This window comes from Gymnoscopelus microlampas (assembly GCF_963454915.1).
Source record: "Gymnoscopelus microlampas genome assembly, chromosome: 4".
NCBI classification, from domain to species: Eukaryota; Metazoa; Chordata; class Actinopteri; order Myctophiformes; family Myctophidae; genus Gymnoscopelus; species Gymnoscopelus microlampas.
Genome location: NC_139941.1, coordinates 38744079 through 38759611, shown reverse-complemented (window position 1 = coordinate 38759611; position 15533 = coordinate 38744079). Strand labels below are relative to the sequence as shown.

At 42.7% G+C, this 15533-nt stretch overlaps 1 protein-coding gene across 6 annotated transcripts in view; it reads left to right on the top strand.

Annotated features, from left to right (window-relative positions):
* The window catches only part of cabin1 (calcineurin binding protein 1), a 63800-nt gene that overhangs the window by 31556 nt on the left and 16711 nt on the right, over positions 1 to 15533 (top strand). For all 6 annotated transcript variants that reach the window (XM_084055745.1, XM_084055744.1, XM_084055746.1 and 3 more), the window contains 4 exons: positions 6426 to 6589; positions 6745 to 6841; positions 6945 to 7652; positions 12374 to 12448. In XM_084055745.1, the coding sequence (XP_083911871.1) occupies positions 6426 to 6589; positions 6745 to 6841; positions 6945 to 7652; positions 12374 to 12448 (1044 nt within the window). The remainder of the gene's footprint in view (positions 1 to 6425; positions 6590 to 6744; positions 6842 to 6944; positions 7653 to 12373; positions 12449 to 15533) is intronic.

The window sequence follows — 15533 nt, the reverse complement described above, 5'->3', positions numbered from 1 at the left end:
CCTTGTTTTGATAAGTGGTTTATAAAAAAGAATTATTAGCAGTATAATATAATGTTTGTTTTGAGCGAGTGGAGACACGCGATTAAAGATGGAAGAGAGCAAAAGAGGAAGGTGAGGTGCTCTTAGTGTGCCGAGCTTGCTTGAGGTGAAAACGTTTTTGTTTACCCTGCTCTATCTTGTCTGCACAGGCAGCAGCACTCTTCTTCAGCCTGGGTCTTTTATTTCCTTGTTGATCATGAAGGGCTTTTATATACTTTCCTTCCTTCCCTGTCTTTGGTTTCAGCTCTCTGCTGCATTTCCCACAACATTGATCTGCTTGCTCTGGGTCCATTTGTTATTGTGTTTTGTTTTTCAACCAGCTCAATGTTCTTGGGTTCCTTTCCTGTTTCTCTCTGTCTTGAGGGTGATCGTGCTTAGTTTTACCCCTCCCTCTTGCTGGCTCTACCCTCTCTCACTCCCCCTCTCTCTCTCTCTCTCTCTCTCTGTCTGTTGCACTGGTGCGCTCTTTCCTCATTACTTTCTCTCTCTCTCTCACTCACTCCTCTATTTGTGTATGTATTGTGTGGGTGTGCACTAATGGGCGGGCGTTACTCGGCTCAGTCTCCGATTGGAGGCCGGGTCCTAAACGGATTGGCTGCCGCGTGTTGTGTATAGTGAGAGGGAAAAGAATCGAGAGGGGGAGGAGGAGGCGGGGGCAGGCTCTGGGGTCAGGGGAGAGCGGAGATGGAGGGAGTGCGTGGGTGTTTTTGTTTTGAGATGGCAGGGCTCGAACGAGGGAGAGAAACAAGTCACCTCACTGTCTGTCAGTGGTACACTGATTCTACAGACCCTGACGCCAAGCTCTGTTTCTCCTCTTATCAAGACTTGCCGCCGTCCACTTCATCTTCCTCTCCTCCTCTCCCCGTTCTGCTCGGTGCAGCTGTGCTTCCCTCCTCCTTCCTCCCGCAGCTCTTGTAGCCCCGGCGCTTAAATGCAGCCCACCCCTCGCTGTCTGAGCGTGAGCTGCTTTCAGGCTGAGAGTGGCTGCCAGGGGCTGCTGCTGGTGTTCTTGCTGCACCAGCCAGCAGGAAACTGTCCAAAAGAATACTAACACAGGCGCCAGTGGAGTAGCTTTCCTTGGTGATGGTGAGTTGCTTTCCCTTGTCGCGTAAGGTCGCTGTCCGTTTATGTGAGTAGTAGAGTTCCTCTGCAATTTTGTGGAGATAGTGTTGTACTTGGAGTGGAGCTGTTTTACTCCGTTGATCGAGTGGCCAGTAGAAAAACAGATGTGTGTTTACGCTCTGCCTGGTTTTCTTGTGCAGTTGATAAACTTAGGCCAGTGTTGCTGCACATGGATGGGCCAATGGGACTTGTGGAACTCACTGTGTGTGTGGTGTGTATTGTGAGTGTTTGTACTAGTTATACCCTGCCAAGGTGTCAGGAATAGTTCTGATATCTTCAATTAGGCAAAAGTGTGGAAGGTTGAAACGAACAGAAGTCAGAACACAGGACTTAGCTTCAGGTGATGTGAGTGTACCAAGATCAGCATACAGAGTGGTGGTTTAATAGGTCATGGAATTGAGGGCAAAATGCCACCAAAAACAATACACAAATGCTGCCAACATAGGACTTCTTAATGTACTGTGATTGAGTGGGTGGGGTCTCTAATTCAAATGTATCTCTCTAATGGATTTGAAATGTAACCCAATAATTAGGGGATGAGAGAGTCGGGAGACTGTCATTGCACTCGGAACTGTACAGATTGCTAAAATCGATGCTACACAATGTATATATACAAATGTATCTGTACACATGGTTATGCTTTTTTGCGCATTCTATAAATCCAGCCCCCTAATTACTGGTACAGAAATTCCTCATGGAGCTTTATCATTATTTTTTTTCCTTTATTATTGTTGTTATTGTTATGTTGCTTTTAGCGCAGTGTTGTGAACCTTGCCACACTTGCATTTCACTTGTACCTGCATGCGTAGTGACAATTAAATAAACCTTATGATTGTATCCAGAAAATGGCAAACCTTGGATGTTTAGCACCCACTTTGGCAGGTAACCAACTATCATTGAGGCTCTTCTCTGTTCTGAAAGTCTTTTGGCTAGTAAGATGGTGCTGCCGAACTTAGGACTTTGTGGCCACTGTGTGTGAATAATCAGTGGTGTTCTGCTCTGATTGTTAGCTTTACAAAAACATGCAACATTTTGTGATTCCCCTTGTTTCCAGCTTTGGCTGAAGATGTGATGGAGTGAAATATTTTTGATGTTGATGATAACAGATGGTCATACTGGCTTCAGTAATTTAATTGGAAGCCATAGTTGGTTGCTGTAATATCTGATTGCTCTAAGACATTTGATTTGCTGCCCATCTCTTCACTGGTTTTCGATTGAATACTTTATTAGACAGTCACATAAATGTAAACAGCACAAGGTACAGTCAGACATTTGAGCTAAAGGGATAACACCAAAAAAGTCCTGGGGACTTCCATTGTGGTCCTATGTATTCAATTCATTAACATACCATAAAAATAACACCAAAATACAATATCATCAACAAATATGATAAAGGGAAAAAAGAAAACAAACTGGTTTTGGTGGCGTAGTGCGGAGAGATTGTGAACAAACTAGTTAAGATGGCATGCCATGGGCTTTCCTGAGACATGCTGTTTGGGAAACATCCGGTGGCTTGTCATGGCTCAGGATTTCACCCAGGCACCCAGAGGGAGAATCCCTCTGTCTGTATCACAGTGTTAGTTATTTTTTTGTGTCTTGATTTGCTTAATATGTTGCTCTTTTTAATGCTTGGTTTAGTGGGCACTTAATTGTTTTGATGGTGTTCACCCTTTCAACTTGTTTGCCGACAATTTCTAGACTTGGCTTGAATGTAATGTTCCTATTGGTAATCCATCTCTTGTTTCTCCCTCTTTTGTAGTGCAACTTAATCTCTTTGCTTCCTGAGTGATCTAATTTATCAGCCACATGTCTGTGCCAAATAGCTGCTGCCACATTCAGCCAGTGTTTACTGTATGTTTTACACAAACATCTCTTGGGTTGGGAGGGGGGGTGCTTGATTGGCAGAGTAAGTGATATTTTTGAATTCCGATATTAATCATTACTGTAGATAAGTTATTTTATTTTTCTTTGAGTAACAGGTGTCTCCCAATCTCTCCAGCGCTTTAGTTAACAGAAAATACAATTTCAGGTTTGGGTACCATTTTCAAAGAGATAGAACTCACAGGACACAGGTTAAACGAGTGATAAAACAAAAATGAGCAGACAAAATTGGAACTGGGACGCTATAAAATTGAAGCTGATAAATGGTCTTCTCTCTCTCTTGATTGGATAAATGTATTTTCTGGAGTTGGAGATGTGGAGACCCGTGAACAGTCAGTTGCTATGAGAATATAGAGATTTACATAAAAATAAAAAATCATTGCTGCTGTTAAAGTGTTAAGTCTTATAAATCTGCCTCATCTGTTGTGTTATAGTGTAATCTGTGCAAAGCCATGGCTCTGGTCTCTCTAAACAGATTTCCTGTGGTCTGATGGTTCTCTGCTGAGGAACAACTCTCCTCTATTAGAGCTGTTTATCCAGTGAACAGCCCCCCCTCCCACCCTATCCCATCTATGGCTCTTTTTTTTTGTTTTAATCTGTGCATTGAAAGGTTAAAACCTTCCCAAGCACTGAATGATTACATCATATAATAATACATCATCTCTGTTTCACACATGCTGTGCTTCTTCTCGGGGATGTGTTTTCCAGCCACTGGCAACAAACATTAAACGATCATTCATTCACCTAGTCTCGATAGGATTTAATAACCCAGTTGGGAGATGAGAAAAATAACAGGACAGTTTGAAATGCTGCATTTATTCTCCATTCTTCATTCTAATAAATCGAATAAATAAACTGAAAAATAAATCATATTGCTGGTTGTTCTTATCATACAGTTGGTGAACATGCCTATAGATTACATTTCTGATAACCAGCCTTGTAGTGAGTAGTCCAATTACTCCAATGGAATTTCAGTGGATGAATTTGTTTACTCCTGTCTTTTTTCCTGCCGAGTTTTTCTCTGGTGGATTTAGAAATATCATCTGCCAATCTGTAGTTGTCTGATTCAGTGGGTGAGATTCAGTGAGGAGGAGGAGGAGGTTCCCCGGCCGGTGCTTGCAGAAGCTGATAGAGCCATCTCATTTGTTTTGTTCAACGCTTGCTGATATCGTCATCTTCTCCCGCTCCCTCTGTACTACTCTCACTCTCTCCCTCACGCACTCCTTGCGAGGCTCTGACCGTGCCAAGTATACTGTGACAGACCATCTGCACTCGCTCAGATTGCTTTGGAGCACTGGGTCCAGCCCAGCTCACCTACTGGGTGGACATGTGCTCACTGGTCGTCCGGTCAGTTTGCCTGTCATGACACTACCCCTGCTATTTTTCTGTGAATCAGGGCTGTCCTCGTTGGGCATGGACTCTTTTGTTTTTTATTCTTGTGTTGTTTACCTGAATTAAAAGAGTAGCAGGTCTCAGTTCCCCATATTGGTTTGATGAGGTCAGAGCCCAGAGAAGGAAAAAAAAGTCACCCAGGCCACAGGATCCCTCTCTGTCAAAAATCTTTCCATCCTCTCATTAGGACTTTCCTTGATGAATGCCATGTTTTTTAGCTCAAATTAATTCCTACAGTCTTCTCCTGTCTTTTTTTCCCTCTGGAGTTTCCATGTCTCACTGATATAACGTCGCTGTTGGGCGAAACCTTGTCCAAAACTGTTACTTTTCAGGAAATGGAAAAAAGAACCTGTGTTTCCATGGATCCATGTGTAGTTATTATTTTGTCACAAGCTCTTGTTAATACTTTTCATTTATGAAACTCCCAGACTTTCATCCTGGCAGAAATCTACAGACTCAACCAATTGCAATGTGAAGCAATGTGAGCTTGTAGATGTGCTATTTCTGCTATTTGCTACTTTTGTGCAATGTGACAAAGTGGGGAACATTGAAGTGTCAAAACCCTGTTTGCTGTTTACTGTCAAATGAACATATGTGCCTAATTTGGTAGGAAAAATCACATTTCAGTGACAGTGATATTTGTAGCATTTGTGGTGAAGTGAAACTGCTTTTGCTTCTGCATTGTTTAGCGGCCCCTCAATGTGTGATTAAAATTTGGGACAGATCAGATCAATTATAATATTTGCAAAATGGGCCCCGCTGTAAAAGTTTGATGTCAATTGTAGCCAATTGGAATTTAATATGAAAGATCTGACTGATACATCTTGATCGTATGACTCCAGAGATAATTAGTAACGAGAATTAGCAGAAAAGTGTGTTTTGAAGAAAATGAAAAATGGGTGGAAAATCTAGTCGGGTACAAATGGCGGGGATACTGTTTTTGGAGAGTTGCTTCGTGATCCAAGGAATCCAAGGGGGTAAATTGATTGAATGAAGTACAGTTCAGGAATTATAAGCCAAAACGTGAAGCTACCTGTTATAGCACCACCATGAGGCCAATTTGAAGAATTGGTGGTGGCAGTTCTTACTACTGCGAATGTGTGTGCAAAGTTTCATGCCGACTGGTCCTGCAGTGCCAGAGATTAGCTGTTCACACACAGACTAGTCTCGCGTAGCCAGACCCCACAGAAAATGAAAAACAGCGACCTCTGCTTTTCTGATATTCTGTGGAGTCTGGCAGGAGTATAATGTTAGACTAGAGCGCAGGGAAACACCGGTTTCATGTCTGCCTATAGCGCATCACTTCCGGTTGGTGCGACCATGTTTTCATTCCCACTAACAATATTTCTACACGGAACACTAACACCACTTCTCCCAGAGAACATGGATGGTTTTGGTTATAAGCCCACTTGTTTCTATCATGAAAGAGTAATTTAAAATGTGAATATCTTTCCGTGGTTTTGTCCGCTCCGAGGACGCTATTGTTAAATTAGTTTCGGCTAGTTTCGAGGGGGGGAGGGTGGATCATGGTGGATGGACACGTGAATCCCGCCCACTACATTTGATTGGGTAAAGCGCGGCCCACTTCCTGATCTGAAGGCACGCCCACTTGTATCCAATGCGCACTGGTTAGGACGAACCGCTCCGACAGATTCCACCGCAGGTCGGAATCTGTTCTTGAGAGATTACACACAGACAGACGGATGGACTCTTGCAATTGCTGACCGGAGCTTGTTTCCTTGCCATCAATCCAAGAATCACTTAAACGTCATCTTGCATAGGCTGTGCCAGCTTGGCCTGGACTCCAGACAGCTCCCGCACAGTTTGTTTGTTGGGGTTATAATAACCTTTCTATAAGCTAGGATGCCACTGCAACAGAAAGGTTTTGTTTATTACTCAGCTTTTTTGTTGTTGTTTCTTTAAACAGTGACACAGAACTAATGACTTCTCTCATTGTTTCTCCTCCTCCAACCCCCCCCCCCCCCCCCCAGGGCATCTGGCGTATTCCAGTGGATGAGATTGATCGCCCGGGCAGCTTTGCATCTCATATGAACCGATCCATCGTCCTGTTGCTGGAGGTGCTGTTTCAGCTCAAGGATCACGACACACTGCTCAAAGTCTCTTTCATGCTCCAGCGAACACCTGACCAGGGAAAGTAAGGATAAGACCTCCTGAGATATTCCTCTGGATTACATGTGTTTGTTCTACAACTGATCTCGGTTTCCTTTCCCATTTTTCCCTCCTCTCTCTCTCTCTCTCTCTCTCTCTCCCTCTCTCTCTCTCTCTCTCTCTCTCTCTTTCTCTGTGAAGGAAATATTTACGGGATGTGGACCGCCAGGTTTTGGCTAAGAGAGCGTTTTTCCTAACTGTAAAAGTGCTGGAGGACAGTCTGAACAGTCTCACTGGGGTAATGCTCACTGCCTGGTACACTCTTGAGATCTTATATCGAGTGTTATACACCTCTGGCATGCAGTGCTTTGTGTGTTGTGACAGGCTCTGTTCTTTCTCAGGTGTCTGAGCCGCCCTCCAAAGTGCTTGCACCCTCCATGGGGGAGATGACCACGACAGATGCATCCAACAGGCCCGCCGCTGCTGCTGACGACAGTAAACATGTGTTGCCGAAGAAGCCTGGGCTCGCCGAGGCCACCTGCGCTGCCGGCCCCGAGCCGGGGCCCAGAGAAGCCTGCCAAGCACAGCCTGCCTCCGTCCTGCTGGCCACAGACAGAGGGGATAAACCTCAGGACCTCCAGCCCGGGAAGATGGAGGCTGCTGGGAGCGAAGGAGCCAGAGTAGGGCCAGAGGAGCCCATGGAGCTGGACCCAGTCACTGGCTTCTGGAGAAAACCCTCCACTTCTGTAGATTCTCAGGGCAACCAGGCGGTGCCCGAGGCCCCCAGGACTGCGGTGGAGCCTGGGGAGAAAGTGGCTGAGTGCAGCCGGACGACGTCAGAGCTGTCTCTGGAGGAGCTAAGCATCAGCTCCAAGCTGCAGCAACTCCCTCCTCTGCCAATCAAGGGCCCAGTGGCTGCCTGCGGGCCGGATCAGGGCCTGTTGCTGCGACGGCCCAACAGGAAGAGGAAGCTGCTGGAAGATGTGGAGTCGGGCAAGACCCTGCTGTTGGATGCCTACAGGGTGTGGCAACAGGGCCAGAAAGTCATGACCTATGACCTGGCACGCATTGAAAAGATCATGTCGGAGACGTACATGCTCATAAAACAGGTACGCCTCTTCATTTGGTATTTCAGGAGTTCACATGTCATGGTATATCTAGTTCAGGAGTTCATATGTCATGGTAAATGTAGGAAAACATTTCCCAATAGACTGGTGAATGTCTATATTTTCGGAAATGTAGACGGAGCTGAGAAATGTCGGGCGGGGTCGGGGGGGGGGCAATAACCATGCTGGCACACACTGACATCGTCAGAATGCTGTAGTGGCTAGTTCTAGATTGGATGGGCTGGAGGGACTTTTGACATAACTTGAAAACAAGGCAGGTGCTTCAACAGCGAGTCCAACGAATCAGTGCCTGCAAGACCTGACACATCATGTGTCGACTAGGCCTGTCACAATTATTACGTAATCGTCTAATCGCAATTATTGGAGATAATGGCAATTATTTTTGCTTAATCGTCATAATCGTCTCCATGTTGAAAAATGTTCACACATTTTCAAATATTTGAAAAATCAGAAATAGCTGATCTACAAGCTTACAACGCGTTCCGCTATTTTACATTACTTTTACATACTATTTTACAAAATTATTAAATATGCCAATAATGTCTTTGCATATTTAAGTTAGTTGTCATATCTGCCCCGTGCAATTTTTGATTATGAAGCCTAAAAGGCAGAAATTACATTTGTATGTCACAATGTTCAATGCCAAACACACAATTAAATCGTTAATTACAATTATTTGAGTGACAATTAATCGTCAACTTAAATTTGTAATTGTCACAGCCCTGGTGTCGACGAACACGCTGTCTGAGTTGGTAGGCCACGATGGATGGAATAGTTTATCACTTGTTTCGAATTGCACATACAGTAGACAGGATGATGTTGAGTGAAACTAAAGAAGCGCTCTCTTATCCCCGATACGACCTGATTCCTCCCTCTAGTATAATTTGAATTACCAGTTTTCCTAAAACATACAGTACTGTATCACACAGAGACAAACACACGTAACGACATGAATGCCACACTAAATGGTATGTTAGTACCTACTTTACTTTCTTAGTAACTACTGTTACTTTAATTCTATTTTTAATTCATTCTTCAGTGTCACATATGCCTGATAAGAGCAGCAGTAAAAATGAAAAAGAAAATGGATTTGGGGAATCCCCTCTTTTTACTACAATAGCATCACCAACCCCAATGCAAATCAGGGACTTTCCCTGTCTATTTAAGTTGACAAACGCTACCGTGAAGCAAGCTTACATGTGGTTGTGTCTCTGCTGCTCATAGTAAGCCACATTAAATTCTGTGCATCAGTGATTACACACATTCACAGATTATCAGATTAGTTCAGTGAGTCTCATTGTGTAGCCTATTTGAGAATAGCATCAAAAGTATTATTTTTCGACACTCCGTAAAGGGCGCCCTGAATGTATCATGACATGGTCCCAGAGTGGCAGTGCTTGGTCGTAATTATCATGTGAATCGTGCTCCAGGCGTGGCATTAATAGTTTTCTTAGCTTACTCCCTGCTTACTCAACGCCAATTATTCACAATATACGTACAGTATGTTATTATATTACTCAGTTGTTGGAAGGAGCACACTCTTTTATTTCTGTCACAGTCTGCATCCCACACAGCCCGATCTCTTGAGTGCTTTTCAGGTTCCTGTAGACCATCTGATGAATACAATTCAGCAAGATTATATATCATCTAGTATTTGGTCACTTCATAGTATACCAATTAGGAAAACGGATCTATCTATCTCAGGGGTAAAGGATACGATTTTAAAAGGTAAAACTCACCCTGGAGGTAATTATCTCCACCAGGCCAGGAGGCCTCTGTGTGTATGTGAGTCCGGAGATAATCTCGCAAACCCCCGACCGAACGCTGTAAAACTTTATGTGCATACTACCAGTAGGCCAAATTTATTTTTCAAATTAGCCTCATGTTGGCACTATACCGTTACCAGCCCGCTGTACGTTATGGCCTATAACTCTTGAACCATCGGTCATATTCCCTGGATTCCTTGGATCACGAGGCAAATCCCCATATAGGGCCCCAAGCCCATTTCCGCCTAAATAGATTTTCTGCCATTTTACATTTTCTTCAAAATACTCTTTTTTTGCTACTACTATTTATACCCAAACTCGCACAAATAGTTACACATTAACTCTGGAGTCATCATGTAATCGATGTATTCTAGCCAATGAATCGGTGTGGAATATACAAAGACGTAAAAAAAAAAGTGGTATGATACCACTTTTTGTTGCCAGACCCAAGGGGTCGGGCTTACATGAGGCTTTGTATCTGTTTTCTCCATACATGGTATGTCACTTTGTCCCCCGGCCCAGGCCAAAAAAGTCTGTCCCCCTTTCGTCATAGAAGGGATATAGAAGGGACACATGTCATGCGAAGCCCGGCCATTCAGATTTCAACCACTAGGGGTCTGGCAGTACCAGGTCTCCTGGTTCTAGTTTATATTCCACACCGATTTTGGCTATAATTGGCTTCAAACTTTGGCGGTAGGGGCATATTTAACAGAACTGGCAAGATTGGGGGGCGACCCACAGGCGGGGCCACAAATACACAATTGTCCCCATTAACTAATGTTCGTTTTTTAGTGAGATGTTTCACTAAGGAAATGATCATAAAACAAAGGATAGCAGTAGCAGTTGAATCATTTTGAGGTTTTTATATTTTGTGCTGCTTGTTTTAAACTTTTACTTATTTATAGGAAAACCACTACTTACTTTACTACCCTTAAATTAACTGTACTTTAGTCATGCACATATGTACTGCATGTGCATTGTGCACCATCACCAGCACCATAACTGACAGGTCCCGGCAGATAGCTATGTATGTCCCTGCAGATAGCAGTAGCCTTTGTTAGCAACAACAAGCGTGTCTAGGAACCGATAAGCAGAACAGAGTCAATAAATTTGGTTCCTAGTACTACTTGGAACCAAATTTCGGTACCCATTACCAACCCTAGTGCTAACTCCAGAGGACTTGCCTTGGACATTGGCCATGGGACAGACCAGAAGGCTGCTACTGGAGTTGAACATAACAGTTTTGAGGGGCAGGAGGCTGAGGAGAAGATAGGCCAACTACTAAGGCATTTGAATTAAATTCTGTACAGTTCGCTTCAGTCTTTATTGACCCACTATAGGGAACAAATGCTAATTAATTGGACAGAATCCAATCCACCGTACAACAGCAGGATATAAGATTCAAATGCATATGTGTTCTCTCTACTTTGCAACTGTAACCACAGACAGTATGAACAATAGTAGGAATAATGATAATATGATAAGGCTACGTTTTCATTATCAGCACGTTGATAACTACTGAGACAGGGGAGTCCTTTCATCCCTTTGCCCTATTTAAATTCTTTCCTGCAGTAGCTATCACTTTTCCTGTTCTGTACAAGAGGCAACAATGACAGAAAACTTTCTCAGACACACCCTGGAAGATTAGCCATCCCTGATACCTTTTCTTGTTGGTTTCATGTCATCGGATCACATGTGTAATTCATCTTTCTGATAATTTTCCAGTTCTGTCCTCTGATCAGGCATTTTCTCAGATAGTTCCTACCTCTGTATCACATACTGTATTGCACAGCTCTATGCAAGTATCATTAAAATCTATGGCCATGTGTCTTGCTGTATCGAAAGATAATGTCCAGGAGAACCAAAATCATGCATATTTCAATCTGAGGTTGTTGTTTTTTTTCACCTGGCACTTTAGCGTGCTTACGGTCGGTGATGGCCCATCTCTCTTTCTTTTTAAGTTTTGGTCGGTATTTTCAGCCTGATATATGAAGGATAAGACAGTCCTCCAGATGTCCATCCATGCAGACCCATCTCTACATCAACATAATAATAGAGGCCCCTTCTGCATGTCACATGGCACAGCATGGCCTCATTTGTGTTCAGACGACAGCTCTCTGGTGTTATCAAACACTGTCTGGCGATGACACTACAACAACAACCCCTCCAGCATTTCTGAAAAATGTCTCTTCCTCTATTTTCCAAGACTTACAGGCTTCTCCTTCTGTTCAGAGTTCATCGCTTCCACCTTCACCCTGTAGAAATGAGAGAATCATGCTACCGTAAAAGACCATTTAAGGCTAAAACGGGGGGGAAATGAGTACTTGACGCATGTGTGCCAGTGAGTACACCAGTAATTAAGCATAAATTCCAGCATATGCTGCCACAGACAGATACACTTCATCTAGCAGGACCAGGCCCTAATGAGAGCCTTCCTCTACTGCTTTTTTTTATTTTTTTCAATGTTATTTTTAATCTTTTTTCTTGACTTGTTTTGCCATGTTGCACTTTGATATTTGTGTCAAATATAAAGTGCATTAAAATTAAAAGTTTTTTATTATTATTATAACCAAATGGACCAGTAAAGGTACATTTGTACACTCTGTTACAAATGGATAAATGAACACTGACACATTTATTGTGTACTGTGATGGACTGCATTTACTGTATATATAGGGCCTTTCTCCAAAGTGCTTTACAGTATTGTATTTAGCAGTGTATTTGACATGCACACACTGACGACAAAGGAACGTACCTTGACGGTACTTGTACAGAAGAACACGCAACAATGCAATAGAATGAAATGCACAGATTTTTTTTTTTATCATTATGTAACAGACATAATTGTTTGTAACAGTATATACTCCCTGCTTTCATTTACAACCCACATAATCTGTAATTATGCAATAATAATAATAATACTGTTCACTCTTTCAGGTTGACGAGGACGTAGCTTTGGACCAAGCTGTGAAATTCTGTCAGATACAGTTGGCCACATCTGCCCAAAGACAGGTAAAACACTGGAACCCCCCCACCACACTTTTCCCCCCTCTTTCTTTGCCCTCAACTCTCTCACATAGAGCAGAATCATGACTCACTCAAATATACTCGCAGCACACCCCTCATATCAACTCACCACCATAGGTTTCTTCTCTGTTTTTGCATTTCTTTCATGCTAGTTAACACTATCCTCCACTTGTACCCATTATTACCAGCCTCTTCAAACTCTTTCACAACACCATGATCTAGGACTTTTCCCTCTCCGATTCTCGTGTTGCTGTTTCCCCCTCTACAGAGAATAGGGCATAGCAGTGGCAGCCATTTTGTGGTGCCACAGATAGAAAACCCTGTTTATTTTTCCCATAGACATTTCTGAAAATATTTATATAAATTATTCTAAGCCTTGAACCAAGCCATCCAGGCTCCTGGTGAATCATGACCATAAAACATTTGATTCTGTGTAAAAAAATATTTGGATATTTAATTATATTATATACTATATTTAATATGTACCTTTTTCTTTGCGGTTTTCAAATATATTTTGATACAGAATCAAATGTTTTATGGCCATGATTCACCAGGAGCCTGGATGGCTTGGTTCCAGTCTTAAAATAATTCATAAATATTTGCGTAAATCTCTAAGGGAAAAACAAATGAGTTTTTCAAACAGTGGCGAAAATAGCTGATCTACACGCCCACAAGACGTTGCAGTGTGACACATTGTGAGCTTGTAGATCTATTTTGTGCGACATCTCAGGCATCATTTGGCATTACCATGTACAGTACAGTGCATTGCAGCTGTATCCAGAGATACTTTGCAACCATCTATTGAAATGGAACTTGAGATGCTGAACGCATAGAAAGCAGTCTGCTCTGCACTCACTGTGAAGTAGGGTGCGGAGTACTAGTCAATACATCATCATCCCCATCCCAGTCATCACCATGGTAACAGGACTGAGGGGTATTCAAAAACAAAACCATTAGCTTACATTGGATTTTGAAGATTTATGTTTTTTTTAAAAAGTTGTGTGAAAATGTTATAATGGTAAATTTTGCTCTAAGGATTTTCATAGTCTTATAGAATGCCCGCACTGCAAATACATACATATACCTATAGGCATACACACAGACACAAGCATGCATGCATACATACATTAATGATGAGGGATACTGAGAGATTATGGTCTTCTATTCCAGCGGTTCTCAAACTATGGGTCGCGACCCAAAGTGGGGTCGCGGGAAGGTGCCGTTGGGGTCGCTCAGTGGCAACCAAAAAATATTACTTTTTATCAAGAAACGGTAAAAAAAAAGATATATATGTGGTCGTCGCCACCAAACAAACTATTGGCTTGACTCCTCATACACACACACACACACACACACACACACCACACACAGCTCCGCCTCCAACAGCGACCCAGAACAAGCAGCAACAAGACAACGCACATGAGCCCTTACTGAGGCACACAAACTGATTTATCTCTGTTACTTAGGAATTATGTTCAATATGAGCGGGTGGCCAAAAAAAAACCCCTCATAATATGGGGTTGTGGTATAAAAAAGTTTGAGAACCCCTGTTCTACTCAGTTTCTCTTCCATGAGTCGAGTGTTGTAATTGGGTGCACTGCAGTTTCATTTGAATTCTGTTACTGTAAGCATAATTATGTTTGATTTTAGTCCCACTAGAATGTTTTCAGATTCTGGATTTTAATTTGGGTAATGACAGGCCTATGTTACCTATGTTTTATGTCTGATTTGGCCAATAATGTAATTTGGAAGCTCCAAATTGAGCCAAAGGTTAATCATCTCTTTGGGCAGCCTACTGATCGTTTCATGTAAGTCTGCCCATTTTGCAGACAGACAGAGCCCTGCCACACATGCACGGGGCAGGGCAACAATGGCTCAGACATTTAACTCGTAGTTAAATGTAACTATGGCTTGTCCAAGGTTCCTGATTTTCTTTCGATTACTGAAACTAGTTTAAGAGTTCCAGCGGTGTTAAGGGATCAAATCAACAGACCAATGAGTATACCGGGTGGGTGTTATTAGCTCTTGTTCTAGGCTTTCTCACACAAGGTTGTATATGTTAAAATGGAGAAGGGTTAGATCTGCCCTTGATTACCCCAGATACTCACAATGGTTTATTCAACTGACTGGAGATTTCTCCCAAAGCCCAGGCTTTGCATCCACACAGCAAAGCTGTAGGAGGAGCAGCTCACAGTATGTTGATGCTCTTGGCAATAACAGACAAAGCAAACTGAACTGCAAGTTGGGCTTATAACCGCTTCTTTAATATTGGGGGATAGGATCTTATCAATCAAAGCTTGAGCATGAGAATCTAAACAATTGCAATAGCAGTCAGTTTTAAGAAAGCCCCTTCATTTCAGCAGCCATAGCTTCACTGGTTGATTCAGTGTTGGTTTCCATTACCTAGACTATGGATTCAGATGGTATTAGGAAAGTAACATCCAGGAAAAGCCTCACTAATGCACTCCGACTGAGTGTCAGCGTTGTCCCTGGCAGTCTAGATGGTAGTTTTAGATTACTCGATGACTTGTGAACAAAATGTAATAATATTTAATTACACAATACATTACACACAGTGCTGACAACTATTTGGAGACTGTCTGCATCTTTGTTTTGAGTCGTATCTGAGGGGTTTGTCTACTTTGTGGAGTGGTCCCCTCTTCCATTCCACAGTTTGCCTTATTTGTGTGGTGTTGGCAATGAAGGCCTAGAGGCCCATTGGTAAGAGAAGTTCAGCAGACTTACTAACAGACATGAGTCTTCTTCAAATAGTATTCACAAACAAGTGTTAATGTTGGTTTTAACTTTCTTTTAATGCCATACGGGTGGGGTATACCATATAGGATAACCCAATACATGCCAGAAAGCTTGGGAAACAAACATGAACTATAACACTACCACTACTGTCCTACTGTGCTGAACTTTGTTTGGCAGTGAAGAGTTATGTGCCAACTCTGTTGGACACAGCTCAGCTGTGGAGCTCTGAATTATCTTATGCATGGATATCCTGCTATTATTAGCCCCGCTCGTTGCCGGGCTCTGAGGGTGCCGATGTTGATCGGTCCATCCC